Here is a 26,432-nt window from a genome sequence, read left to right as displayed (position 1 = left end):
AGGTATCGGATATGGTTGCCAAAGACTTCCATTGGGTTGGATGGCTCTTGGCCAAGGAGGAGAGGGGTGAATGGGAGAGGATGATACAGGCATGGGGGTACACTTCGAGGAGTGTGGCGTGCAGGAGGTTGCTGAAAAACGCTCAGGATGTGTTCAGTGGAATCACCGAGGGTGAGGTTTGCGGTCACGTATCGGGCAGCGGCAGACGTACGCTATACGGCTCGTTCAAGATGCATTTTAACAGAAATATTACCTATATGCGTGAGTGTATTGATTTTAAGAGAACGCGTATAGAGAGATGCGGTTGAAGAATAGGTGGGTTGTGGAAAAGCGGGATAGCGGGAGAATGTGAGAAATTGTGCTATCGAAATAGACATTGTTTCAAGTATTGGTATTTCTGTAACGACAGCATTTAGTATTAAAACGGACGGACGAACAGACGAACGAACGAATTTTCTGTGGACAGAATATTTTCTTTTTACCTTTGGCAGCGCATCTTTACGATAAATGAACTGATCATTGAGCAGAAATATGGTTGATGCCTGCGGAGACATTTCGGAATAATGACTTTTTTTTTGTTTTCGGGGAGTGAATTCAAAGTGGTTAAATTTAAAGACCATCAGATTCCCGAGCACTGTCACCAATAATTCAACAATGAGTGGGCAACAATTTGTACAAAAAAATGTGAGCAGAATTTCGGCGAGGAGCTAAGAAGAACGAAATCGATAACGGGTGTCAGGATGATTTCAGGAAGAAAGCAGCCGCGGTGGATCAGCAGGTAAGTATAGGTACTCTGCGGCTCAAGACGTGGTCGGGCGTTCCGATTGAAGGCTGGTGTGCTTGTTTTCCTGCCAAAAGCGCAAAAGAAAGGTCCAGTGTGAACGATACTCACCGGTGCAAAAATGAATTCGTAGCCCCACCCTAGATGGGCTTCGTGTAGCTTTGGCACGCCAGGGCCATGTAGGGCACCGCCCCCCCCCCCCCCCCCCTTTCCTTTTTTCCGGAGACAGGGATTGTCTGGCGTTCTGTGTTATCATTGCGATGTACTGCGATGGATCTGTACTACTTAATTTGTTTGATGGGGTGATGCGTTTGACGTAAAAACTATCTTGACACCACAAACGAAGGCTGGTTGCGTAAGTTTTTCTCATCTTTGCCTTGCGAGGTGTTTCGTGCCAGCGTTGCTCCCAGGCGAGCGCTGCGACGTACTTTTTCCTGTGAAAGGAAGTCAGCGTTTCGTTATCATAGTGCCCTGTCAGAGAGCCTAGGAGCGAAAGGAAAATGGCCGCAAAGAGCTGCTCAGAGTCCTTACTCTGCAGTGCCAGGAAACCATGTGTGTGAGCGTTTGTATAAGGGCTGAGTTTACTCGGCCCACAGCACACTAGTCCTCCACGCGTCTCCTGGTGGGGGCAATTCTGGGAGAAAAAATGAAGGTCCTCATCGCCTTTCTTGCGTTGGCTGTTCTGACGGCGTCAGCTGGACATTACCAGCTTTGCGGTGAGCAAATACTCCCAAAAATTTTCGCACGAGGGTGGAATTGATAAGCCAACCCTTGATATGAGTTTGAAAGACTAAAAGATTGGCTCTGGTACTAAATTATGCCGCCGCAGTTTTTCAGATGGAGGCGAAGAACAAAAACACCCGTGTTTCGAGATATCTGTGCATGTTAAAGGACCCCGGTAGGTCATTAATCCGGAACTCTCCTCTGCGGTCCCTCATAACCAGGTGTACCTTCGACGCGTTAAACGCCAACATTTTTTTTCAGGTACTAAATTACGTTAGTTTTACTGTTAGACCGTACGATTACCTATCGCAGAGCAATGCTTAGACAGTACAGAAGCATTGTCCGAAGGGACCCGAAAGAATACAGCGGTAGTTGCCAGGGGAAAACAGTCTACGAGACGCGAGAAAATCTCAACACGCTTTTGTCGCGTTATTTTGGCGGAGAGGTGGTTATGGTTAGCATTTGTTAGATATGTATATGTATTCACAATTTCCGAAGAACGCAAGTACTGCAACCAGTCATCACAGCCGCAAGTTTAATGCATCGTATTACTCATTTTCCCTGTTTATTTCTTGTTCCAGTCATAAAAATTGTATTCTTCCTCTTACAGTTGACATGCTATATGCCTAACACGTTCCTCATGTTAGGCGTCCACATGCGTCCATATGAGGGTGTTATGGATTATAAAATAAAAGCGGCAACAACTGGGACTTGTAAACTGAGGATGGCCTTTCGGTAGCGATATAAAACTCGAAACACTTGTCGCAGCAAATTATGCCATTGCTTCCAGCGCGCAGATGGTTGCGCCACAAGCTTCATCATTTTGTTTTATATCTCGAGCCAAATGTGATCAAACATGTCTTGCTTACTGTAAGCCACAGCTGCAGAGAATTTATTATAGGGAATAGTTTCTTTCTGCTTGTGTCTATAGCTAGGTGTTCATTATACGGGAACGGGGGAACGGGCCCACAGTTGCGACGTTACGCCGGGGTACGCAATACATTACATCCTACGGGAGCTATGCCGGGACCGATTGCACACAACGTAACAGCCAGGAAAACGCAACAGTGAGGAACGTCACAGCGGGGTTCTGCTTTATTTTCAGTAAAATGCTTTCGCGGGTTTATAAGTTTCGGAAGCCGAACCCAGGTAAATCTTCTTCGGAGGCAGGAATCATGACCAGTCTGGCATGAGGGGTTTTTTTTTCACGTTAGTTATTACCTACACCCTGGAACAATGATATACAAAGGAGCTATACCCACATAACGATTCTTTGAGTGCCGGGTGGAAGGACAAGACTAAAATGTGATCGATGACGGCGGTGATAAGTACACATTCTACAAAGCAGGTAGCCATATCATCTCAGGGGCAAAAGATACCGGTACCGTTGGGAGTCACTTCGGCCCTATACACGTTTCACGTATAAACCTTACGGGTGTTCATTTGACGAAAATGCTGTTTTGAAGGAACCAGAGGCTTGTCCACACCACATAAGTGTTATAAATAGGCCAACCAGGGTTGATAGAAAAAAAGTGATCAAAGGGCCCAGTCTGATACCTAGAGATGTCCAGTTACCGTGCACTACTTGGAGGCAAGTCGAAATCTTTTTGGAGAATTCTGTGGAGGGAGATCAAAGTTATGTGGCAACATTATAAAGTTAAGAAACAATATTTAATAGTTTCAGTACGTCCTCCAAGCGACAATTAAAGAAAGAATTAACCTTTTTTGGCCCGGCAAAGCTCCCACGGGTAACGTCTCCGTGCGTTTATTGTAACCGGTACAGCAGTAATAAAAAGACCAATAAAGCATTGCTGAGCGGGTCAGAGCTATTTTATTTTTGTGAGGATTCACACGAGACCGCAAACACATAATATGGCGGAAATTAGACAACAAGAAAAACAGTATTAGGACAAACACACGAACAATGCAGTGAGAAAAAAATTATTGTATAAAAAGGTGACAGGGTCAACATGGGAAGGTCAACTTCTGGAAAAGAACAGGGGGTAGTCTATTTTTCGCGTAGAAGTATGATGCATATCGGTAATTTTGGACGGTGACTGAGTTGGCTTTGGCGTTGGGGTCACGTGCTTCACCGAAACGCGCAGCCATTGCCGATGGGTCAGCGCGAACGCCTGCGTTAGAGTGAACTAGAGTAGTGAACTAGAACATGGGGAGTGTTCCAGGGCATAGAGTTTCTTAGTAAGTATACTAGAGAGGAAACTGCGGCTCGCAAGCCATGTCGTCGTGGAGGTGTATGAGAAAACCCCCATTTTTGGCTTGGGCTTGGCATGACAATTGGATTCTTCAGCGGTTTTGGGGATTTGCTTTCTTCACTATGCATTAACACGTCTACGTGCTACGAGGAAGCCGAAATCCTTCCTGTTCTGTGGTAGCCGTGTTCGGTGAAACAGCAGGCAGTGCGTGATCGAACCTGACGTTGGCCATGCCGCAGTCGAAGGACGTATGACTGAGCGGGTAATATGGCGCCGCGAAATTTGTAGCCGAATAAAAAAATAAACAAAAGGTACTTAGACGAAGACAAGATACTACAGACACGGGCGCCTAAATCCGTCCTATCTTGTCATCGCCCACGACTGTTTAACGCCACGTTTTCTTTTTTCTCGTTAAACTGCAGGCGACGGTCGGTGCACCGGTTCCCCTCGAAGGTGACGTTTTTCATAGGCACGCTCCAAAAACTTTCCAAACTCTTCAAAAAACTTATCATTTGAAATAATAGTCAAGTTAATAAAATACGAGTCTGTAATGAGTTACCTCCCCAAATATTAATATCAGGAAGAAACGTTACGGCAAAAATGCGCTTTACTTCCTTGCATCTTAGTTTTAAATCAGCCTGTTTTATTTTCCACTTACATAATTGCACACTATTTTTCGCATTTTTCTGGAACTTTGTTTAAATTTGCGGTCACTAAAACGTTTCAATCCAAGCCAATGATAAAACTTAGGCGAGCGCATGATTTAATGGCGGCCCATGACGACCCTTGATGTGAGCCGCATAGACACTACCGCCAGATTCCTCTCTAGTGTATATGTTAAGAAACTCTATGTTCCAAGGGGCTTGCGCCGAGTCGTGGCCTCCGCGATCGGCTGCCGGCGGCGCGCCGCTGGCAGCCGATCGCGGAGGCCGTGGCCGAGCCACGCCGGTTTGCGTCGACACCGCCAGGTGGCTCTAACGCTGTGTTTAGTAGTCCACCGGTGCAGTCCACCTGAGCAGTCGTGTTCTTTGTGCTCCGACAACAGCGCGTTTCGGCAGTAAAAGACAGCGAAACGACAGAGAACAGCCGAAGCTGAGTATTTACCTGCACGGCTTTTTTTTTTTTCTCGTTGTGCCGGGTTACAGCCAATAGATTACGAACATGTGTAGAAAGCTGGTACAGTATAGCTGTCCGCGGCAAGTAGATGCAGAGGAGCTTCAGTTGGATGGCGGCGAGGCAGACGAAGGGGCAGTTACGTGTCGTTAATGCTTAGTGCTGTCGCGGTTCAACACCGTAGATGCGGATAACTCAGGATTAGCTATGCGTGTCGCAGAACTGGAGGCAGCGCTAGGTAAGGAACGCGACGAACGGAAAGCCGTTGAGGGAAAGTTAGAATCAGCTGAGAGGAAGCTAGAAAGGATCGTGCTTCCGCAAAAAAATGGCGAACAGCTCGGCTCATGCAGCGGAGCGGAGGCATTCACCGAGGTGACACACGGGGTGGCGGATACGAAAGGGAACAGCTATTCCCACGGGCTCCAAGAAAGGCCAGTAAAACCAGCCGATAAGCCGGGTACCAGTAAAAAACAGCACGTGGCAGATAGCGTGGTAATCATAGCGGAAGTTTCTAACATGAAGATGTGCAGTGCAGCCCTACTGGAAAGATTAGAGTGGGATTAGCGTTTGACCATGGGGTGCTTTCCGGTCAAACGATGCCGATGGTGATGACAAAAGCAAAGGGGCAGCTGGCCTTGTCCAGTACAAGAAATCTTGTGGTGATTGCCGCGGGGCTTAACGATGTTCTCAACGGGGAGGAGGGAAAACTTGGCGAGGAGATAGCGAAAAGGGTAAACGATCTGCGGGCGACGGCCCCAAATGTGCTGAGGGAAGTCTGCATCGTGCGGGAGGGTAGAAAGCAGAGCGTGTAGACTGAATGGGCAGTACTCGCTGCTAACAGCGAGATCAAGAAGCGCGGCAGGGAACTAAGGTTTGAAGTGATAGACGTTATTAAGGTAGTGGGAAGCATTGGGCATGGGCAAGCTTTTCAGGGAGGGGGGGGGGGGGGGGGCGCGGAGCTAAGGAAGACAAACTAGGTGACAAAGGGGATGCGAGGGAAACATGCACACTCAACGCTGGTAGGCAGCCAGGCCTAGAGCTAAACGGAAAACCTACATACGTAACTGAGAACGTTGACAGAAGCGATTTAAGTGGAAACAATGGAGCAAGCAATTTTGTAAAAGACAAAAATAGACCCCGTAAGCGGAAAGGGAAAAACAAATGCAACAAATATTTAATCAGCTACATAAATATGCAGGGATGCAGAAAGCCTGATAAGTGGGTGGAAATTCAAAAGCAACTTGAACCGGAAGGAATAGACGTGTACGCTTTAGCCGAGACTCACCTCCGAGACCTAGAAGCCCCACCGATCATAGGCAATTATGTTTGGGAAGGTTGCAACAGGACCACAGGAATGAAATGAGGGGGATGCGTTGGCATGCTTATTAAACAAGAGATCGACTGGCAGAGAGTGCATGAAAGTTGTAAAGAGCATCTATTGGTTAGAGGCACCATAGCGGGGGAAAATACCTGGTTAGGAATCGTCTATCTGTGGACTGGAAGCCAAGCTAGGGAGGAAAATGAGAAAATGGTATACTATTTGAGAAAAGATATAAACGAGCTCAAAGATTCGGGTGAAATATTTCTAGTTGGGGAAATGAGTGCCCACATATAAGATTTGGATGGATACACAAATCACAACGGTTCTCTACGTGTTTCTCTACATCAGGAAAACACAGAAAACAAGTGTGACGGACAAATGACGTGGGAAAGAGGTAACTGACCGTCCAGCATAGACAATAGTCTAGCCTCCAAAACAGTATACGAAAGGTTGCGGGAAATGCGGATAGATGAAAACAGGACAGGTTAGGAAGCTACCACAAGCGGCTTACCTTGCACTTTGGAGGCCAAACCCGGACAAATTTAGAAATAGGTGCGACCGGAGGAACTAATTTGAACGCTGAACAGTTAAAGATCATCGCTGATCTGATGTAAGACGAAATCAGTAAGTACCCAGACAAAGATTGGCATTACGACGAAATGATCGGGTTCATAAAGCATATGGTGAATGAAGCCAAGCAATGAAACCGGTGGAAAGGGAAGAGAAAGCCGAGAGGCTGGTGGAATAAAGAAAAAAAAAGAGGCTATTGACCTGTGAAAAATGGTGTCGAGAGAACACAGAGAAGCAAAAAGAACTGGTATGGAACCGGAGGTAGTGAAGGAAAAATGGGACAGACACCGGGAGAAGGAACTAGAAGTGCAGAAAATGGCGCAAGCAAAGATCAAGCAGAAAAGCGAACAATGGATGGCAGAAATACGGAAGAAGGACAAAAGCGCACCGAAGAAGTTCAGGAACCGTGTAAAATTACTAAGCTCAAGAAACGATATCCATAAAAAATATTGATTGATGAGGAGGGGAAACATTTAAAAGGAAAGCACGCGTTGGCGCATATTCATCGAGTGATTAGTGAGAAGTTTAGGGAATAAAGGTAGGGAAGCCTGCACTGATAACATCAGCACCACAGAAGACGGCGGAAAGGGAAGTAAGTTTCAGCAACCTTGATTGGAAAAAAACGGAGCAAAAGGTTTCCCCTCAACAGCAGTGGGACCGGCGGAGTACCAATGCAGCTGATAAACCTGCTCGGACCTAAAAGTAAGGGACCGTTTATGAGGGAAATCGATAAAGTGACACAAACCATACAAATGCCGGAGGATTGGCTAGAAAGAAGGATGAATTTACTATACAAAGGCAGAGGCAACAAAGCTAGGATTGATTCATACATACCACTCACAGTAAAGTCCGTGGGGTATAGATTCGTAATGCAGTTGATAAAATCCGAAATTCAAGCTTGGATGGAAGAAAATGAAATCCTTGGGGAACGGCAGAATGAATTTAGACAAGACAGGCGATTGGGTTATAATTTGTTGGTGATAACACAGTGAATTGAAATTGCGAAAGCGAAGAATAGACCATATTATGGGTTACGTTCTTGGACATTAAATGGGCATATGACAACGCAGACAGAGAACTCCAGTGGAGAATTCTGAAATAACAGGGATATAAGGACGAGTTAGTACAGTTCCTTATAGCGATCTATAAAGATAATAGAGTGCAGCTGACGTGGGAAGCGCAGAAATGCGCACAGCAAGTCAACCCCGATCGGGGACTGAAACAAGGATGCCCTTTCAGAACAATACTGTTTATGCTTTACATGGCAGGGTTAGAAAATAAAAGAAAAGGAAGTCAATTAGAGTTCAATCTAAAGCATATCTTACAAGGCGAAGTGGTACAACAGCATATTCTTGAATGTTACGCGCAGGCGACATTGTTCTTTTAGCCGATAACCAGACCGATATGCAACGGCTCATAAATATTAGCAGCAAGGAAGACACCGACCTCGGGTTAAATTTTAGCGGAGAAAAATCGGGAATAATGGTTTTCAATGACACTAGCACTAACGCAGTGTCTACCCAGTATGTCTAATTAGCCAGAGTAAGGAAATATAAATATTGGGAGTGTAGAAAAACGAAGGAGATAACTACTTAAGAACTCACGAGGAGCCACTTAAGGATAAGGGAAAGGGAAACGCAGCTATAATGAAGCATACAGCTCTGTACGGGGGGTATAACGAATATGAAGTAGTGAGATGAATGTGGAAAGGAGTGATGGATCCAGGTATCACGTTTGCGAATGTAGTACTCTTCTTAAAATCAGACGCTCTTGCAGGCCTTGAAGGGAATCAGAGAACGGTAGGCCGTTTGGCCTTTGGAGCGCATGAAAAAAGAACTGACGAAGCAGTCCAGGGAGATATGGGCTGAACGTGAAGCGAAGAGTAAAATATGTTTTGAGAGGGTGTTGAGAGCAATGGATCAACGTAGGTGGACAGCTAAAGTTTTTAGGTACCTATGCATGAAGCGTGGGCACACAGTGGCTAAGGAAGACTAGAAGGCTAACGATGAAATACGGAAAGTACAGTGGAGAATCCAAGACAGCAAAGGTAACCAAAACACAGGCAACGCAGACAGAGAGAGAGAGAGAGAGAGATAAAACTTTATTTGTCATCTTTGCTGAGCGTAACCACCCGAGAGGGAGGTTCCGGGTGGGCGCTTCGTCAGACGGCGGCCAGGAGCCCATGGACCCTGGCGGCGTCTTCCGCCAGCTGGATGACCGCAGAAACGAATAAATTCTGAGAAAAAAATGGAAGCTAAAGCTTCGTTATACATGTACAGGGCTGAGAAATTGGACATCAGAAAGGAAAATTGCTACAGTATTTTCAAAGGCAGTGCTTTGCTTTTTGAGGCTAGAGCAGGTTGCTTGCGAACTAAGAGCTTTCTGGGAAAGTATACACAAAATGATGGGGTATGCGTGGTCTGTGGAAAAGAAACCGAAACTATGTGGCACATAGTGTTAAAAGGCGAGGGTATCCATCCCAATCTAAAGGAAAATATACGGCTTTAAAATCCCTGGGATTTAGGGTAGTACAAAAGAAGTTAACTTCAAGGCTGTCGAGGCGACAAGAAGAAGACTAGAATGCTTGTGGAGGAAAAGCAGAGAGGGGAATATTACCAAGGGCAGCTAGCACCTGTAACAAAAAAAATCATATTTTGTGCCTAATAAGTTTTTTGTGCCTGCCCTAAGAGCAGCGCTTGTATAAAAACAACGAGTCGAAATCATAAATATATTAGTTTCTTTTTAGGTTTTTTGGTGAGATGACGCGTCATCACCCCGCTACAAAGGGTATACCAATATCAATCATCATAATAAATCATCATCATCGTCATCATAGCTTTCCTGGCGCAGTGAAACCACGCGTCTGGCTAAGCACGTACCGCAACCTTGTCCTGTTGTCTTTCTATTTTCAAAGGCATTCAGAGGATAAGTAAGATTGTAAACGGCTAAATGAGACTTCTGCATTACTTACTGCTGCTCCAGCTCGAGCACGAGCGATGCGGGCCTCGATGTGATCAGCCGTGGTGGTTGCAGGCCCCTCTGGTTATGTTATCTACGATTCTGTTTCACCTCGAGATTTATGTCGTGCGCGGACGCTTCTAAATGTTTATGGACTGTTACCTGTGTTCTACTCGACTCGCCACATACCTCCTGACGTGCGAGATACTACGAAGTTTTCGCGAACTCACAGAAGCTGGTGTTCAGCATGAACTGCCAGTCTACGAAGGACTGAGCCTCGAAGCAAAACAAAACAAATTAAAAAAATATTATATCTCGTATTCCAGCGTTTTACAGTGACCAGTTTATTAGCTGAGGTGTTGTAGTCAACTCAATGTATTACTATATATGCGCAGATAAGCACGCTGACCGCACCGAACCCTCCGCCTTAATAGGAAGTTTAGACCCGCCGCATATACGAAACTGTTTAATTGATTCTTGCCAATACATTATTCTGGAGCCTTTCCTATGCTCTTCAAAATTCAGAGGTGATTGCAAATCGAAAAGCGAATTAGCTTATAGTTCTTTCATCTTGAGAATTACTAATAAAAATAACAAGTAATATTTCATCTTAACGCTTCATGCTGGGCTATATGTTAGGCACACCATAGCTGATGTACAGCCTCACTTTTAACAGCAGAGCTGTTTAAGCTTTTAGTTCCGCCGTCGAGCGTTAACAGAAAAAAAATAAGAAAAAAAGTGGCCGCGTATCCGCTCCTTTCGTCCCAAATGTCTGCAAAAGACGACAGTCTTTGTCGACATTTGTCAAGTAAATGCCTATCTTCACTTTCCCGCTCACCTATAATGTTGTCCCTCTTGCGTCGCGCTCCTCCCAAGGTAAACACGCTAAAGGTTGGCTCAAGTCAATTTGAATTTACCGCGTTCCACTTCTACAGGCCGGGTGCCTCGATGCCAACGCTGCCGTACGGCGGAGACGCGCGTGAATCGAGGCGCCCTACTTCAACGTTTATAGAACCGCGTTGCCCTAGTCCACGTGCGTTCCAAGCAGAACGTGGAACCTATCTAGTAAAACCTTTCGTAACTGTTGCCGCTTGAATTCTTAAAATGCCGCCAGAAGCTATAGTGGCGCGGGCGACAAGAGGCGGCAGTGTTAATTGTTTTTTTTTCTGCGATTGATGTATTTAATTTCGCAAAAACCAAGCATCCATGCATTTTTTAATAACGGAACACTGGAAATAGCAATTATGTATTGATGTCCTGTATTATATTTGCGCAATGTCTTGTTCTTGTTCAACAATGTTGACAAGTATGAACGTATAAACCAGGCTTATACGTTTACATTCGGCTGTGAGTATATAAGACCATTCCGCAGACTTCGTTGCACTTTGGCCGGGTGGCTAAATCGAGTCACAGACAGACAGAGAGAGACATACAGACAGACACACCAATATGTATGGGTTTAAGTTGCCAAAGAAAGACTGTCATCTTTAAAAATCCGAGCGCATGAGCGTGCGCTTCTTAAGGAGCGCCAGGGGTTGGTCTGGATTACGCATGGGTTAGCGCCACGTGAGGAGCTCGCAAAAAAAAAAAAAGAAAAATACTGGGCGCACGCGTGATCGTGCGCCTTGTGAGGAGCGTCTAACGTCGGCCAGCTCGACATTCGAGAACACTCTGCCCAGTGTTTGTGTCGTGATCTATCGCATGCTGCTCCGCTCGGCAGTTCACGTGCGTTGTGCCTCAAGCCGCGGGTACAGACGCTGAGTTCGCGTTACAGACGCCGAGTTCGCGAATCCGGTTGCCACGGGTTCTAGTGAGTGCTAACGCGGTTCACTTTGGGAGAGATGTGAAAACCTGCGGACAAAAGGATCCGCATGCCTGACAGGATTGGAGAACTTTCAGCGGCAAGTTAGGAAGTAAATGTTTAGGGCAACAGCCGGGTCTCCGACGAAGAGAGAGGGGCCGCCAGCTCTGCGGTTTCTCGTGCCGTGCACCAATGAAAGAATCGCCAATTTTTTTTTTTCAAACTCGATTCAATTATATATATATATATATATATATATATATATATATATATATATATATATATATATATATATATATATATATATATATATATATATATATATATATATATATTGTTACGAGGCAGATGCGGGCTATTTACACGCTGTGCTTAAAAGCGAACTATTTTCGAAAAATGAGGCGTATAGTCCGAAGCCGAGGATACCAGCGTAGCCCGAGCCAGTCTGTCTCTGCGCGACCTCTTCGTCTTCGCTTCGGCTTGCCTTGCGCGACCCACTGATGCGGCACGTACCCATAGATGAAATGTACGATGGATTGACCACCAGGTGATCCAGTGCATTGCCATGTGAAATGTCAAGAGGGCCGCGACATGACCCCCCTCCGGCGGAGAAGCGCCGTCTCGGTGCTTATTGAAATCGAGAGTCAGGGAACAGGTGAGGCCGCTGAGTAATACGCCTTGAGGCGGCCGACGTGGACGAGTTGAGCTGATGGATCCAGTGACGGTGAGGAAGGAGCGGCGGGAACAATTTCGTACGTCACAGGTGTGACCATACGCTTAATCCGATAGGGGCCTTTGAAGCGAGGCAGCTGTTTCTCGGAGAGACCAATGCGGCGGCAAGGGGTGCTGACAAGAACCAAGGAGCCGGGCGTAAAGTGGGCGGTGCGGTGTTGCTCGTCATAGCGGTGTTTCTGGGAAGACTGGGAAGCCGCGAGTTTGCAACGGGCAACCTGGCGGGCGACATCAGCGTGAGCGACAGCATCGCGGGCATATTCGGTAGCCAGAGGTGTCGCATCAGGAAGTAGGGTATCTAAGGGAAGAGAGGGTTCACGGCCGTAGAGAAGAAAGAACGGTGAATAACCGGCGGTGTCATGGCGGGATGAGTTGTATGCGAATGTAACATAAGGCAAAGTGACGTCCCAATCCAGATGGTCCGCGGAAACGTACATCGCGAGCATGTCGGTGATGGTCTTGTTAAGCCTTTCCGTCAAGCCATTAGTCTGGGGATGGTAGGCGGTGGTCAGCTTGTGCTTCGTGTGGCAAGAGCGGAGGAGGTCGTCAACAACCCGAGACAGGAAGTACCGGCCACGGTCGGTAAGGAGCTGACGGGGAGCACCGTGTTGTAGGATGACGTTGTGAAGCAAGAAATCAGCAACGTCGGTGGCACAACTGGTGGGGAGAGCACGCGTAATAGCGTAGCGGGTCGCGTAATCGGTCGCAACAGCGATCCAGCGATTTCCCGAACGAGAGAGAGGAAAAGGGCCGAGCAGGTCCAAACCGACCCGAAAGAAAGGTTCGGAAGGAATCTCTATCGGTTGGAGCAGTCCGGCTGGGCCCAAAGAAGGGGTTTTCCGACGCTGGCACAGGTCACATGCCGTTACGTAGCGGCGGACTGATCGGTAGAGTCCGGGCCAGTAAAATCGCTTACGTACACGGTCGTAAGTTCGTGCGACGCCAAGGTGGCCAGCCGTCGGCTCGTCGTGCAGCTGATGGAGGACGTCAGATCGGAAGTGTTCAGGAACAACGAGAAGCTCGTCAGGGCCGTCTGCGCGAAAGTTCCGGCGGAACAGCACGCCGACGCGGAGCAAAAACGCGTTCAATGCAGGGTCTGACGGCATGGTGGTGAGACGTGCAATGATCGACTGCAATGATTGGTCGCGACGCTGGTGGTCGGCGATGTCGAGAAAGTCAGTTAGTGCAAGGACACAAGAATCAAGGTCGTTGTCAGCTGTATCAGGTTGGTCGACCGGTTGACGCGACAGGCAGTCGGCGTCGCTGTGGAGCCTACCAGACTTGTAGGCCACGGAGTAGTCAAACTCCTGAAGGCGTAAAGCCCAGCGACCAAGACGACCTGTGGGATCTTTCAAGGAAGCAAGCCAGCATAGGGCATGGTGGTCAGTTACCGCAGAAAAAGGCCTTCCGTATAAATATGGGCGGAATTTGTTCACGGCCCATACAAGAACCAGGCATTCGCGCTCGGTGATAGAGTAGTTCCTCTCGGAAGGTGACAAAAGGCGACTGGCATACGCTATCACTCGTTCGATACCGGCGTGTTTCTGAACCAGTACAGCACCTATGCCGTGTCCACTCGCGTCCGTGTGGACTTCGGTCGGAGCGGAAGGGTCAAAGTGCGCCAGAATAGGTGGATTAGTGAGATGATTGACGAGTGTTGAAAAAACGGAAGCTTGCTCAGGGCCCCAGGAAAACGGGTTATCGTGCCGAAGCAGATCCGTGAGGAGCCTGGCAATTTCAGCAAAGTTCTTGACGAAGCGCCGAAAGTAGGAGCAGAGCCCCACAAAGCTTCGAACTTCTTTCACCGATCGAGGAGCAGGGAAGTCTTTTACGGCTCGTATTTTGTCTGGATCAGGTTGGACTCCGGTAGCATCGACGAGGTGCCCAAGGATCTTTATTTGGCGACAACCGAAGTGGCACTTTGACGAATTTAGCTGAAGTCCAGCTCTGCGAAAAACTGCCAGGATGTCGGAAAGGCGATGCAAGTGTGTCTCAAACGTGGGAGAAAAGACGATAACGTCATCCAGGTAGCATAAGCATGTCGTCCATTTAAATCCCTGGAGAAGAGAGTCCATCATCCTTTCGAATGTGGCTGGCGCATTGCAGAGCCCTAACGGCATGACCTTAAATTGGTACAGTCCGTCTGGTGTTACAAAAGCGGTCTTTTCGCGGTCCATGGCGTCGACTGCAATTTGCCAGTACCCTGATCTCAGGTCAATGGACGAGAAATACGACGCGCCATGCAAGCAGTCGAGGGCGTCGTCAATTCGAGGAAGTGGATAAACGTCCTTCTTGGTTATTTTGTTTAAATGTCTGTAATCAACACAGAATCGCCATGAGCCGTCTTTCTTTTTGACCAGCACGACTGGAGACGCCCATGGACTGGAAGACTGCTCAATAACATCTTTCCGCAACATCTTCTCGACTTCCTGCTGAATGACGGTACGTTCGGCGTGGGAGACACGATATGGACGTCGGCGGATAGGGGTCGCATCACCAGTGTTTATGCGATGTGTCACATGGGAAGTCTGGCCCAACGGACGGTTGTCCAAGTCGAAAATGTCCCGATATGACGCTAGGAGACAACGGAGCTGATGGGCTTCCGGAGGTGGAAGGTCCGACGCTATCATGTCCATAAAATCAGCGGTAGTTCGTGAAATGTCCCGTTGGCTATCCGTAGAGGATTCAGAGTCGTCAGTTGTCACCACGGAAACTTCGCATTCAGCCAAGGGGATCAGTGTAGCAAGCGACATTCCACGGGGAAGGACTTGGGTGGAGAAACCGAAGTTCAAAAATGGCAGGCCAATTTCGTTCTTCGCGACAGTCACGACTGTATAAGGAAGGGTCACGTTGCGTTCAAGGAGTATATCGGTGACGGGCGAGACAAGGTAGTCGCCATCTGGAACTGGCGGGCACGACGATAAACGCACGTAGGTCATGGCCTTGGGAGCTAATCGAGCATGTTCGGCGCCGCAAAGCCGGTAAGTGGGCGTGATGTCATCAAGGGGTGTTGTGGGCAGCTCAAGACGTAAAACCCCGGCGGCGCAGTCAATGAGGGCGGCGTGTTCTGTAAGAAAGTCCAGTCCGAATATTATGTCGTAAGGACATGTGTCCAAGACGGTGAACAAGACAGGGATGTCGTGTCCGGCAATTGCGACGCGGGCGGTACACATTCCGGCTACGGTGGTCGTTCCTCCGTTGGCGACTCGTACAGCACGGCATATCGCGGGCGTCATAACTTTCCGAAGAGTGCGCCGAAGGTTCGAACTCATGACTGAAATATTGGCACCTGTGTCGACTAAAGCACTAACACGAACCCCGTCAACGTGAACATCTATCAAATTGGGTCTTGAAACCGAAGTCAACAGAGGATTTGCAGGCCGGGTCGTTAATGCAGCATCACCTCCGGGAGCTGCACTGGCTAGTTTTCCGAGAGGGAGGCCGAGAAAGTGGGCGGCGGAGTGTGGCGGCGGGGCTGCGGCGAATGCGACTGGCGACGCTGAGGTGACGGCGAGAGGCTAGATAGGTTGCGTCGTGTGTTGTCGGGTGCGAAGGGCTGCTGAGGACGCGGCGGAAAACGTCGAGGGTAGTCGTCGGAGTAGCTGTTCTGGGGAAACCGTTGACGGCTAAATGGCGACCAGCTGCTGCGGCAATAACGGGCGACGTGTCCAACGCGATGGCAGTTGAAACAGATGGGGCGGTCATTGGCTGTTCTCCATTCACCAGGACTGCGTCGTCGGTAGCGCGGTAGAACATCGTAGCGAGGCGGGACATCAGTACGGGGCGAAGGGGTACGGAAGCCGTCGCAGGGATCCTGGCGTCCCAAGGCACAAACTGAGTGAAGGCCCAGGGACGTAATCTCGTCTCTAACGACGGCTTGGATGAGAGAAATCGTGGGGCCGTTCCGGTCGTGCGCGCAGTGCTGAGCGATTGGAGCCATAGCCTCGATCTCACGGCGTACTATTTTCGTCAGGCTCTCAGTCTGGGCCTCCGTGCTAGGCGTCAGCGTTGTGCGTGATGGCACCGACACATCTTGACACGACGACGTTGCCGCCGTGTGAGGCAGCCGAGTAAACTGGTGGGCAATGCGGCGGCATTTGGCCTCCTGGAAGCGTCGGCATTCGTTAAGAATGGCGTCGATTGTAGCGGCATCCTTACACATCAGCAGATGGAAGGCGTCATCTGCAATGCCTTTAAGGACGTGGCCTACCTTGTCGGCTTCCGACATTTCGGGATCAACCTTTGCGCAGAGGGCCAAAACATCGTGTATATACGTGATATACGATTCAGTGGCGGACTGGGCGCGCGAAGCGAGCTGTTGACGTGCGGCGAGCTGGCGACCCACGGGGCTGCCAAATATTTTCCGCATCTTTTCTTTGCAAACGTCCCAGCTGGTCAACGTGTGCTCGTTGGTGTCATACCAGGATTTGGCTGTGTTTCTTAGATGGTAAGGTAGGTTAGCCAGCATTATTGTACCATCCCACCTGTTATGGGCGCTGGCACGTTCGAACATGCGAATCCATTCTTCCACGTCGGTGTCGTCCTCACCGGTGAAAAAGCCTGGGTCACGGGGCTGAGAAACGGTGATGAGGGGAGCAACGGGTGCGGTCTCGTTGGCAGGAGGCATCCTGCGTCGACGAATGTGTCGCCCACTTCGAAGATCCGTGGTGTGGTGTTGCTGCGCTGTTGACAGGCACAGGGACGGGAACCGCAACCTCCACCAAAAAGATGTTACGAGGCAGATGCGGGCTATTTACACGCTGTGCTTAAAAGCGATCTATTTTCAAAGAATGAGGCGTATAGTCCGCAGCCGAGGATACCAGCGTAGCCCGAGCCAGTCCGTCTCTGCGCGACCTCTTCGTCTTCGCTTCGGCTTGCCTTGCGCGACCCACTGATGCGGCACGTACCCATAGATGAAATGTACGATGGATTGACCACCAGGTGATCCAGTGCATTGCCATGTGAAATGTCAAGAGGGCCGCGACAATATATATATATATATATATATATATATATATATATATATATATATATGTATATATATATATATATATATATATATATATATATATATATATATATATATATATATATATATATATATATATATATATATATATATATATATATATATATATATATATATATATATATATATATATATATATATATATATATATATTGTACTGGAGATAGTTGTCCCCGACACGACGACATACCTTGCGCTTAGTGTGCGCCAATCTCCACTGTGCAACCGGCGGGGTAGGTGGCGGAGGAAGGACTGCTATGTGACGCATGATGATGGCAGGCACAAGGCGCTGGGCGAGAGAAGAAGAGGAACGGTCAGCATCGCGAGTGGCTCGCTCTAAGAGAACGCACCGAGACATCGGTCTGCGCTGCCTTGCCCGTCTCTGGTCTCTGCCTCTTTCCAAGCGTCTTGCCGGTCCCCAGCTATAATCCCCCTTATAATATATATATATATATATATATATATATATATATATATATATATATATATATATATATATATATATATACATACATACATACATACATACATACATACATACATACATACATACATACATACATACATACATACATACATACATACATACACACATACATACATACATACATACAGTGAGTTGGGACAGATTACACTTCGTTTATATTGCCGGATTTAAACCTTTTCTTCAGTTTCGTTATCTTCCTGCATCAGATTGATTACTGGCATATGCAAACATGAATAGCCGTTCTGATAGCCTTGGGCAAATCAGTTGGAGTCAGTCTTTTTTTAGGCATCTTTCCCACATGCAGGTCATTGAAGAAACACACTTCCTCAATGTTAAAACACTTAAACTTTCAAATAGATGACACCAGACGCACGCGCGCGCATCGCCTTCCGCGTTTCTTCTGGTCAGCGGCTGATCGGCCGCAAGATTCTCCACCAGCACCCTAGCGGCGGTCTACAGCGCACGGGGCGCCTACCCTATCAATGACCTACCACATCCTCCCCTTTGCTTTCCGAGGTCTTCTTGGCTGCCAACCCTTATTTCTGTCTTAGTTCAACGAGCCCCTCATTTCCTATTCTTATTCGCTACGTGCATAGCGAGGGCCTCTGCTCTGGCAGTCTTGGTGCCATAGGGAGCTTAAGAGGGGTCAACGCTGGTCGACCACTCTCGACATGTTGTAGACACTCGAGTCACGGCGCGGGGGTTAAAAAGAAAGTCCCCTCCACCCCGTGTAGTCCGTGTAGCGCTGGCTACCACCCCCAATGAGAGGAAACAAAAATACCTTAACATAAATACCCCAGAAAGTGGAGGGGAAAATAGCCCGGCGGGTAGCGTAGTGGTCATCGCACTAGACCGGTATTCTGGAGGTTGTGGGTTCCGATCCCACTCGGCGGGCATTTTTTCTCCACTTTCTTTCTGTCTTTCCAAATTCTTTATCTGTTGCAATGACCTACCACATCCTCCTCTTTGCTTTCCGAGGTTTTCTGGACTGCCAACCCTTAATATCTGTCTTAGTTCAACGAGCCCCTCATTTCCTATTCTGATTCGCTATCTGCTTAAGTTCGTTATTTTCGGCTCCTCCGGCAACCCTCAACGCTTGGGGCGCTGGTCCAGGTCAGGAGCATGTGTTTTAGAGGGATTTCTACTTGTTCGTGAAGCTCTAGTGTAACATATTTCTCCTTGAGTGCCTATGTTGGAAGCACAAAGGAAGCTGCACAGGACGGGGAACAGCTCCTCATTCGCATCGTCGCTGATCGCAAGTGTGAACACCGCGACTTCGCGCGACACGTGTCGCACGCCGTCGCGCGACGTACCTGAGTCGCAAGCGGGAACGTGCCTTTATGAGGGACGCGGGGGCAAAGGGATAGCGGCGGCGGCGGGAGAGGCGATATTGCTCCGTGACTTCCTGGTACAACAGTCGATCGCGTGCTTGGGAGCATCGTGTTTGGGAGTGTGGGCGAGCCCAGCACGGCTAGAAATTCCCGTGATCCTCTTTGGGCCGCCTCATTGACTCCCGCCGCAGTGTGGGCCGGAGTCCAAATGATGTCGACTGGTTGGGTAGGAGGATTTTGGGGGAGAGTTTTCAGTTCCATAGCTGAAATGCTTCCGCGAAAGAAGTTTCGGACGGCCGTCTTGTAATCAGTGACTACAATGTGTGGCTGCGGCTTGGTGGTAAGGGCCAGGACTATTGCAGCCTTCTCCACTGTTGCGGGGTAAAATGTCCTTACGGTGAGGGAAGTAACTGGTGGAGAGTTGAGGTGAGTAATTACGGCCAGAGCGAAGCCGTCTGCGTGTCGGTGCGTCGAGGCCTCCACTGACGGGGCGGTGGCCGAAAGTGAAAATCGTATTCCATGCGCATGCGTCAACAGGTGAACAACGCCATTATGTCCCGTCTTGCGATGTTCCCATCTCCTTTAGAGTTTCCAGCCCATCGGGGTACACAGGAGGCTCATATAAGTTCTTGGTGTCCTTGATTTAATACCAGTGTAATCATATCTTACGTTTACATACTGTCTGCAATGTATCCCCGCCTTTCTGATACCGAAAAAAATGCTCGAATCAATAACTCAGTATCACCTTTCCTGACGTTAAATGAAAGAAACGAGTACGAGTAACCCGTTTCATTGCCATTTTTAAGTCTCTCATTACGTCTAAGGTTGACCTCGTTCAGCTTCATTGGTGTGGTGGGTCTCGTATAAAAAAGTTGAACTGTACTGAAAGGCAGCCAGCCTTCATGTAAAGTCGAAGCGGCCGACTGAGCCATGCAGGCTGAGAGCAGCATGCAGGGTTGTTCTGGACCCTTGCTGACTAGACAGTAGCGTGGATAACTGTGAAAGCGTGAACGTTCTTTCTTTTTTCAGGATACAGCGACACCAGACTACGCCTAGTGTCTGAGTGCATCGCGCAGAGGGCATCGATGGCGGTACGTAAAACGTCCAAGTACTGTGAAAGATTAAAGCTTAGAGGCTCGTTCCAAGCAGTGAACCCTTAGTCCGTGAGAGCGAGAGAGTTTATGTAAATGTTATCTAACTGTTATGTTTTCGTGTCTCTGGTTATTTCTATTATTGTTGTGCCACTTCAAAACAGCCAAATTACACACAGAATTCCACCGCGGTCGCTGCGCCAATGACGTTATTTGTGGCTCTCTGCCAACTTTAGTCACCGAGCTGCACACCCCTGAGACGCAATAGCGTTTTCATGCTGGCACGACCTACTTTTCTTCTATGAGCATGACTGGGAGGCTTCGCACTCCAACAGAAGGACGTTTCCTGACAGCCATCACCAACCGCAGCCGTTGACACGTGCTGGTGGCGCGAAATAGCACCGTATTCAAATTGTGGTGGCGCATGCCCGATGTTGTCAAGCGTCACCAGCGACGCGAAAACGCACAAGCGCAAATGTCTTATGTTTACTACTTGAATGACAGAATGCAAGTGATCATTGAGAGAAATTAACCAATTTCTTAATCCTTGGCCAATCATTTCGGAGGGAACATTCTTCTCCGGTGGTGCGCTAGAGCAGAGGCATTGATTGACCGCAACTGACAATTATTTCTAATTGAATTACAAAACGTATGTCATTATCCGTATATTGAACGCTTGGGCAATCGTAATCTCTCTTCATGAGCTTTACTATAGCACGTGGTTACTTATCTCATTAGCCTTTTTTTCTGACGGCCTGAGAAGTAGTCCTCTGTGGCTATGTGAATGGCACGCACCCTTGGTTCACAGGCTTCATACAACCGGGACTCGAACCTTCGAAGTGAGGGCGTATACGCTCACAAGAAAAAGAACCAAACACACAAGATGCGTACGTCCCAGGAAGTCGACTTTTAGGACGTGAGCACTATACTCGCCTCGTTGTGCGAAAACCCCGCCGTGATCAGGAAGCCGTTGCGGGAAAAAAAAGCACACAAAATTCCCATTGGCTGCGACGTGTCCCAGATCGCGTGCCCCCGAATTAAAACACAAACAAAAATTGGCGCAGCTTGCAGTGGTGGTGCAAGGCTGGAAAAACAGCAGAGCTGGCGGACACTCTCCCTTCGTCGGGGAACCGGCTGTTGCGCCTCAGATGGATTTCCGAACTTTCCGCTGAAACTTCTTCATGACTGGCAGGCCCGGAACGCTTTGTCCGCTGGCTTTCACATATCTCCTAAAGTGTACCGCGTTAACACGCGCTACAACCGGCGGCCACCGGCTTCGCAAAGTGGACGTCTGTAGCGTGAGCTTCTCTGGGCTTCCAACTTGAGGCGCGAACACCCGCGAACTGGCGAGAAGAAGAGCAGGGGAGAGATCACGCCACGAACGCTGGGCGGAGTGTTCTTGAAGGTCGATCAGGGTGGACGACGCCGGGCGCTCCTCCCGAGGGGCTTCTCACGTGCGCACGGTATTTTTCTTGTTTCTTTCTTTTTTTTTTGCGAACGCCACGGGGCCAAGCTTAAGCTTAAACCGCTCTGCTGTTAACAGAGCACGCACTCCTTGGTGTACACCACTCACATCCGCATCAATCGCCTTTCCGCATCCCTCCTTCCTTTCCCCACTCATCGCACCCTCTTTCGTGGTACGTTCACGCAACGACGCCAGTTATTTCTTGCCCACATGACCTTCTATAGCTGCACGTCTGAACACGGTTAACTGAATTATGGCTTTGTTGGTGTCGGTCGGTCTCTCGGCGTGGGAAGGCTGGGTAAAGGGCAACAGCTTGCCGAAACGGCACTCGTACGCTCACAAATGCGGGTTTCAAATTTCCCAGGGAGCATGGCAGCGCAGCGGTCACCGAGAAGAGTGTTTCTTTCGCCATGCAGGCATCCTCAGAAGCGCCTCTGTGTTTAGAAAATGATCAGCACCGGCTGAGAATAAGTCAACACCCTGCTTTCAGTTGCTAAGCACTACTTCGCCAGTGAGCCGCGCGTCCTTTAAAGAGGCCTGAAAAAAAGTCAAGTGGGGTTCTCTAGCACAAGAAAAAGCGGGCTATGGCGCGTCTGCACAATCCGAAATACCTCTTATATACCCCCAGAACGACGCGCTACATTCATCTGGCTCGAGCACAGCTAGAGCTCCTTTTTTTATGAAGCCAGCGCTCTACTTTGCTTGCTTGAACATCCCTTTAGCAGAAAAGCCGATGACCTTTCAAACGAAGGCGAATATTGTAACGTGGCGGCAGAGCCAATGACTAGAACGATGGTTGAAGGATGAGCAACAATCTATTTACAGAATTTGGAATGCGGTCATAACCGCGCGCGCTGGGACCCAACCACTTCTTCGTCGCCATCGTTGTCTTCTCTGATGAGACGTGGCTGTATGGGGCGTTGGCCGCCTAGGTGTCCCGTGACATTAACCCCCCCCCCCTTCCCCGGTCGAGGGCGACCGTCCCGGTCGAAGTTGCACCGCGGTGGCGATGGTGACGAAGATGAGCAATGTGGGAACACGCAAGCCAGGCAGCATGCCCCACACAGCTTCGTCGTCATCGCAGATGCTTGTGCGTGACGCCACATGCGGCTGCTGTCTTCATTATCGTTGATGGCGTAACATGCCCCTTTCCTCGAAGGCGACCGTCCCGGTCGAGGCCGCTATAGCATGGTGAGCTCGGTGAAGGTGAACAATGTGATGAGAATAAAGAGTGAAGCTCTTGCCACCACGGATGTAAGCAATGGGTTTGGTGAGCTCCGCCCCACAGCAGCGACGCCTACAATGGAATGACGAACCGGTGAGGGCTGGCTACCACGTCGGACCACAGGGCTGGGGACACGTCATCGTCGTCGTCGGCAGGTCAAACGTCGTCGTCGGATCGGCTCGTCACGGGCTGGGGACACGGGGCGGGGGGACGTCGTCGAGTTCTTGTAGCGGTGGGGCTGGGGCTGCCCGACGCGGTTCACACACCCTCGATGGTTCCACCAATGCCGATGAGGTGCGAAGCTGGGCCCACGACGGGGATGATACCCCGCACTCTCCACCAAATGTAACGTGGCGGCAGAGCCAATGACTAGAACGATGGTTGAAGGATGAGCAAGAATGCCGATGAGGTGCGAAGCTGGGCCCACGACGGGGATGATACCCCGCACTCTCCACCAAATGTAACGTGGCGGCAGAGCCAATGACTAGAACGATGGTTGAAGGATGAGCAACAATCTATTTACAGAATTTGGAATGCGGCCATAACCGCGCGCGCTGGGACCCAACCACTTCTTCGTCGCCATCGTTGTCTTCTCTGATGAGCCGTGGCTGTATGGGGCGTTGGCCGCCTAGGTGTCCCGTGACAATATGATCTGACCTCTTGTCAAAACATAACTTTAGAAAGAATAAAAATCTTGTGAACAAAGAAGCCAGAGTGTTGAACGTTAGCGAGTGCAATCCTTGGGTGCTGACTAATATCGCGGGATGGGAAACCACCCACAAAATTCACAGGAAAGAAAATGATCGGTCTCACGCTACGCGATGGGCCGATGTTCCTCAATGTAAATTTTATCTGTACGGCCCTGGCGAAGATGACACCAGTGCCAAGCGCAGAGAATGCCATACACGCAGGAACTGGGTCCCCCTCCAGTCGCTGCCCCAGCCGACCCTTCGGGCGTGGTACAAGGAAGTGACCGTTATGTCGTTTAACTACGCCACGCCCAACCACGCTTGTGGCTTACCGGGCCTCACGGGCGCGATAAGTGGAAGATAGCTAGCGTTGCCGGGTGTAAGATAAAACCCAGCTGCGGAAGATGCCAGGTAGCATGCCAGATAACCTGGCTGAAAAGCTGAAGAAAGCCCGGCTTTAGAGCTTGAGCCATTTTTTTCTAACTGAGGTTTAACGCCAAGACCAGCTGTGTTGGGTGCTCTAATCACTTGGGCACACCGTTATAACGAGCTGTGTTTTTATTTACCCCATTTGGGATTTTTAACATGCAGCGAAAGGCCGCGCACAAAGGAGTTCTTTTGCTTCGAAATCTTTTGGAAAACAGTTACCGGGTATCAAATCCACGCAGCATAAAAACCATGCTATTTCACTTATTCAGTGCGCGATAAGATTCGAATCAAACAGTCATGTTTTTGGCAGACGCAACTGGTGCGAACTGCGTAAGAATTCATTTGACTGGGAGAACAGGGACGCACAGAGAAAAAAAAAACAACAAAAAAGATAGGACAGTGAGGCTTGGAAGTGGTTCCTAATTGGCTGAGACGTTTTACTTGTGAATTAGAGAACGGAGTTCGGGCTGACGCCCGCAGTAGCCATTTTGGCAAAAAGAAAGTACAAAACACACTTGTGCCCATTTCGAAACATGTTGCAATATCAAACGCAATTGTTCCGAAAAAATTGGGAACCCTTGTTTTCCTTTGTTTCATAGGCTAGGTGCCCTAAACTAGAGCTTCACTGATGTTATAACAGTAGTATTTACTTTGAATTCAAAACAGATAGAACTGCTTGGAACTACAGCGATTATTTTGATTGTTAATAAATATTTACAGCGGTATACCATCATTTCTCAGCGGCGGAGGTATCCGGTTCATTACTTCACAGTGCATTTACCTGAATTACCGGTCTCTACTTGAATAAAAAAGCCTCTGCTTAAAGAATCTCGCAAAACTCTTCAGCGGTTCTTAGAACGCGACGCAAAATCTAAGAGTGTATTTGTTGTCAGCATTATAATTTTTTAGTGTACGATCTGTGTATCATTAAATAGCCTCATCCGTCATACTCTCCAGCATGTTCTACGAGAAGAAATGGTCTCTTCTTTCTCACAATTTCCAGGGGTTGAAAATGGGTTTTTACTTAAGACCGACGCACTTACCGTTGATAGCTAGCGTTGGCCACCTTTTCAAATAGCCTTTGCGACTTAAAATAGTAGCTGTGCCGTTTGCTACAGTATTGTTATTCCCATAGAGTTTCATTTTTGCTCTTTGTTTCCTCATTATCTCACAGGTATTTTTTCTCGTAGTTTCCGTAATTTTACCTTGAATTTAGAATACTTAAAAAAGTCACCAAAAGTTTCATTCGACTCCATCGACCAGACGGACGATTTTGGGCAGATTCTAATTATACGCCCCATTTAATCGCATCACTTCTGATCTTCCCTGCTCTTTACATTTTGTTTTGTTCACAGCCAATCATGAACACAGAAAATCGTGACTTTTTTACTGTTGCATGCGCTCAAAGCTGTAATTTAGTTCTGCTACCGCTCCTACAGCGCTTTCTGTTGAAGTATAAAAACACAGCTTCATAACTTTCTCTGTGTACGGGGGGTAAAGCAAAAAGGAGTAAATAGTTTGGCGTTAAAAATATGCCCAAATGGAGCACAGCGTTGTTGCCGTCATTTTATTGTGCTTGGTTAGCCGTGTTATTTGTTTGTTGTGATGACTGTGCTCCCCTTATGCGGTTTTCAAGTATACAGCCGGCGTTCACTCCAGCTGCATCGCGTATAGTGATGTTGTACTACAAAGCAGGCGTAAGCAAATAAGTAGATGTCAGGATCAATATTTACTGATTGGTTGGAGAAATGTCTTCGCAAGAGGAAAGGAAAACGTTGCTTCAAAGCACATTTATAGGATGGGTCCGTTGGGGCATACATGACCCGGTAGAAAGCAAGCGTTCCCGGTGGCCGTACCCACATCAGGAGGCCTCGAGCTCGGGCAGCCGCAGACTGAACTCCGTATTCAGAAAAATACCTTAACTTAGGCCATGACTCAGCCTGCGTAAGGATCGGGAAAAGGACAAACAAAGGTCCACCGTGCGCCTTAGGAACCTTGCTATTTCGAAAGGCACACTTTTCCTAACAAGTAAGGAATCTGCAAAAAAGGCTAGTCCAGGACGCGTCAATCAGCGTACGGCGCATGGGCGGGGCTTGGCTCCTGCGCCAATAGGGAAGGTCGGGCTATGACAGCTATTTAAAAGAACTCACATCAGGCGGGTACATCCGTAACCTGTATGCCCAGAGAACTTCAGGCTTAGCATCGCGGTAGATATTTGATGGCATAATTTAAATACCAGCGTGGATTAGAAATCCATTCTGGAGGTTTTACCCACACAATTATACCCTTTCCGACACTTGTACTTTGTTTTATCCATGAGTTTCATTCTGGCGAGCGGCCATGAGCCACGCCCTCCAGACTTGTAAGGCCTGGAGGCTACCGCCGTGATGTCACCAACCGGAGGCAGGGGAGGTGCCCGGTCCCGCCTAGCTGTGCAGCATGCACTGGGAAGTAATGAATATGATAACTCCGCC

At 48.5% G+C, this 26,432-nt stretch overlaps 1 protein-coding gene across 1 annotated transcript in view; it reads left to right on the top strand.

Moving 5' to 3' along the window:
- The first annotated feature begins 1,315 nt into the window (after positions 1-1,315).
- LOC144144085 (antimicrobial peptide microplusin-like) overlaps positions 1,316-26,432 on the top strand; it is a 36,628-nt gene continuing 11,511 nt past the window's right edge. The window contains exons 1-2 of the mRNA XM_077675497.1: positions 1,316-1,497; positions 20,089-20,150. Coding sequence (XP_077531623.1) covers positions 1,428-1,497; positions 20,089-20,150 — 132 coding nt within the window. The 5' untranslated portion in view covers positions 1,316-1,427. The remainder of the gene's footprint in view (positions 1,498-20,088; positions 20,151-26,432) is intronic.

Source organism: Haemaphysalis longicornis, unplaced genomic scaffold, assembly GCF_048455015.1.
Source record: "Haemaphysalis longicornis isolate Haplotype H1 unplaced genomic scaffold, Haemaphysalis longicornis Haplotype H1 scaffold_1, whole genome shotgun sequence".
Taxonomy (NCBI): Eukaryota; Metazoa; Arthropoda; class Arachnida; order Ixodida; family Ixodidae; genus Haemaphysalis; species Haemaphysalis longicornis.
The sequence above is the reverse complement of the archived record's forward strand: the minus strand, read 5'-3'. Positions and strand labels throughout refer to the sequence as shown.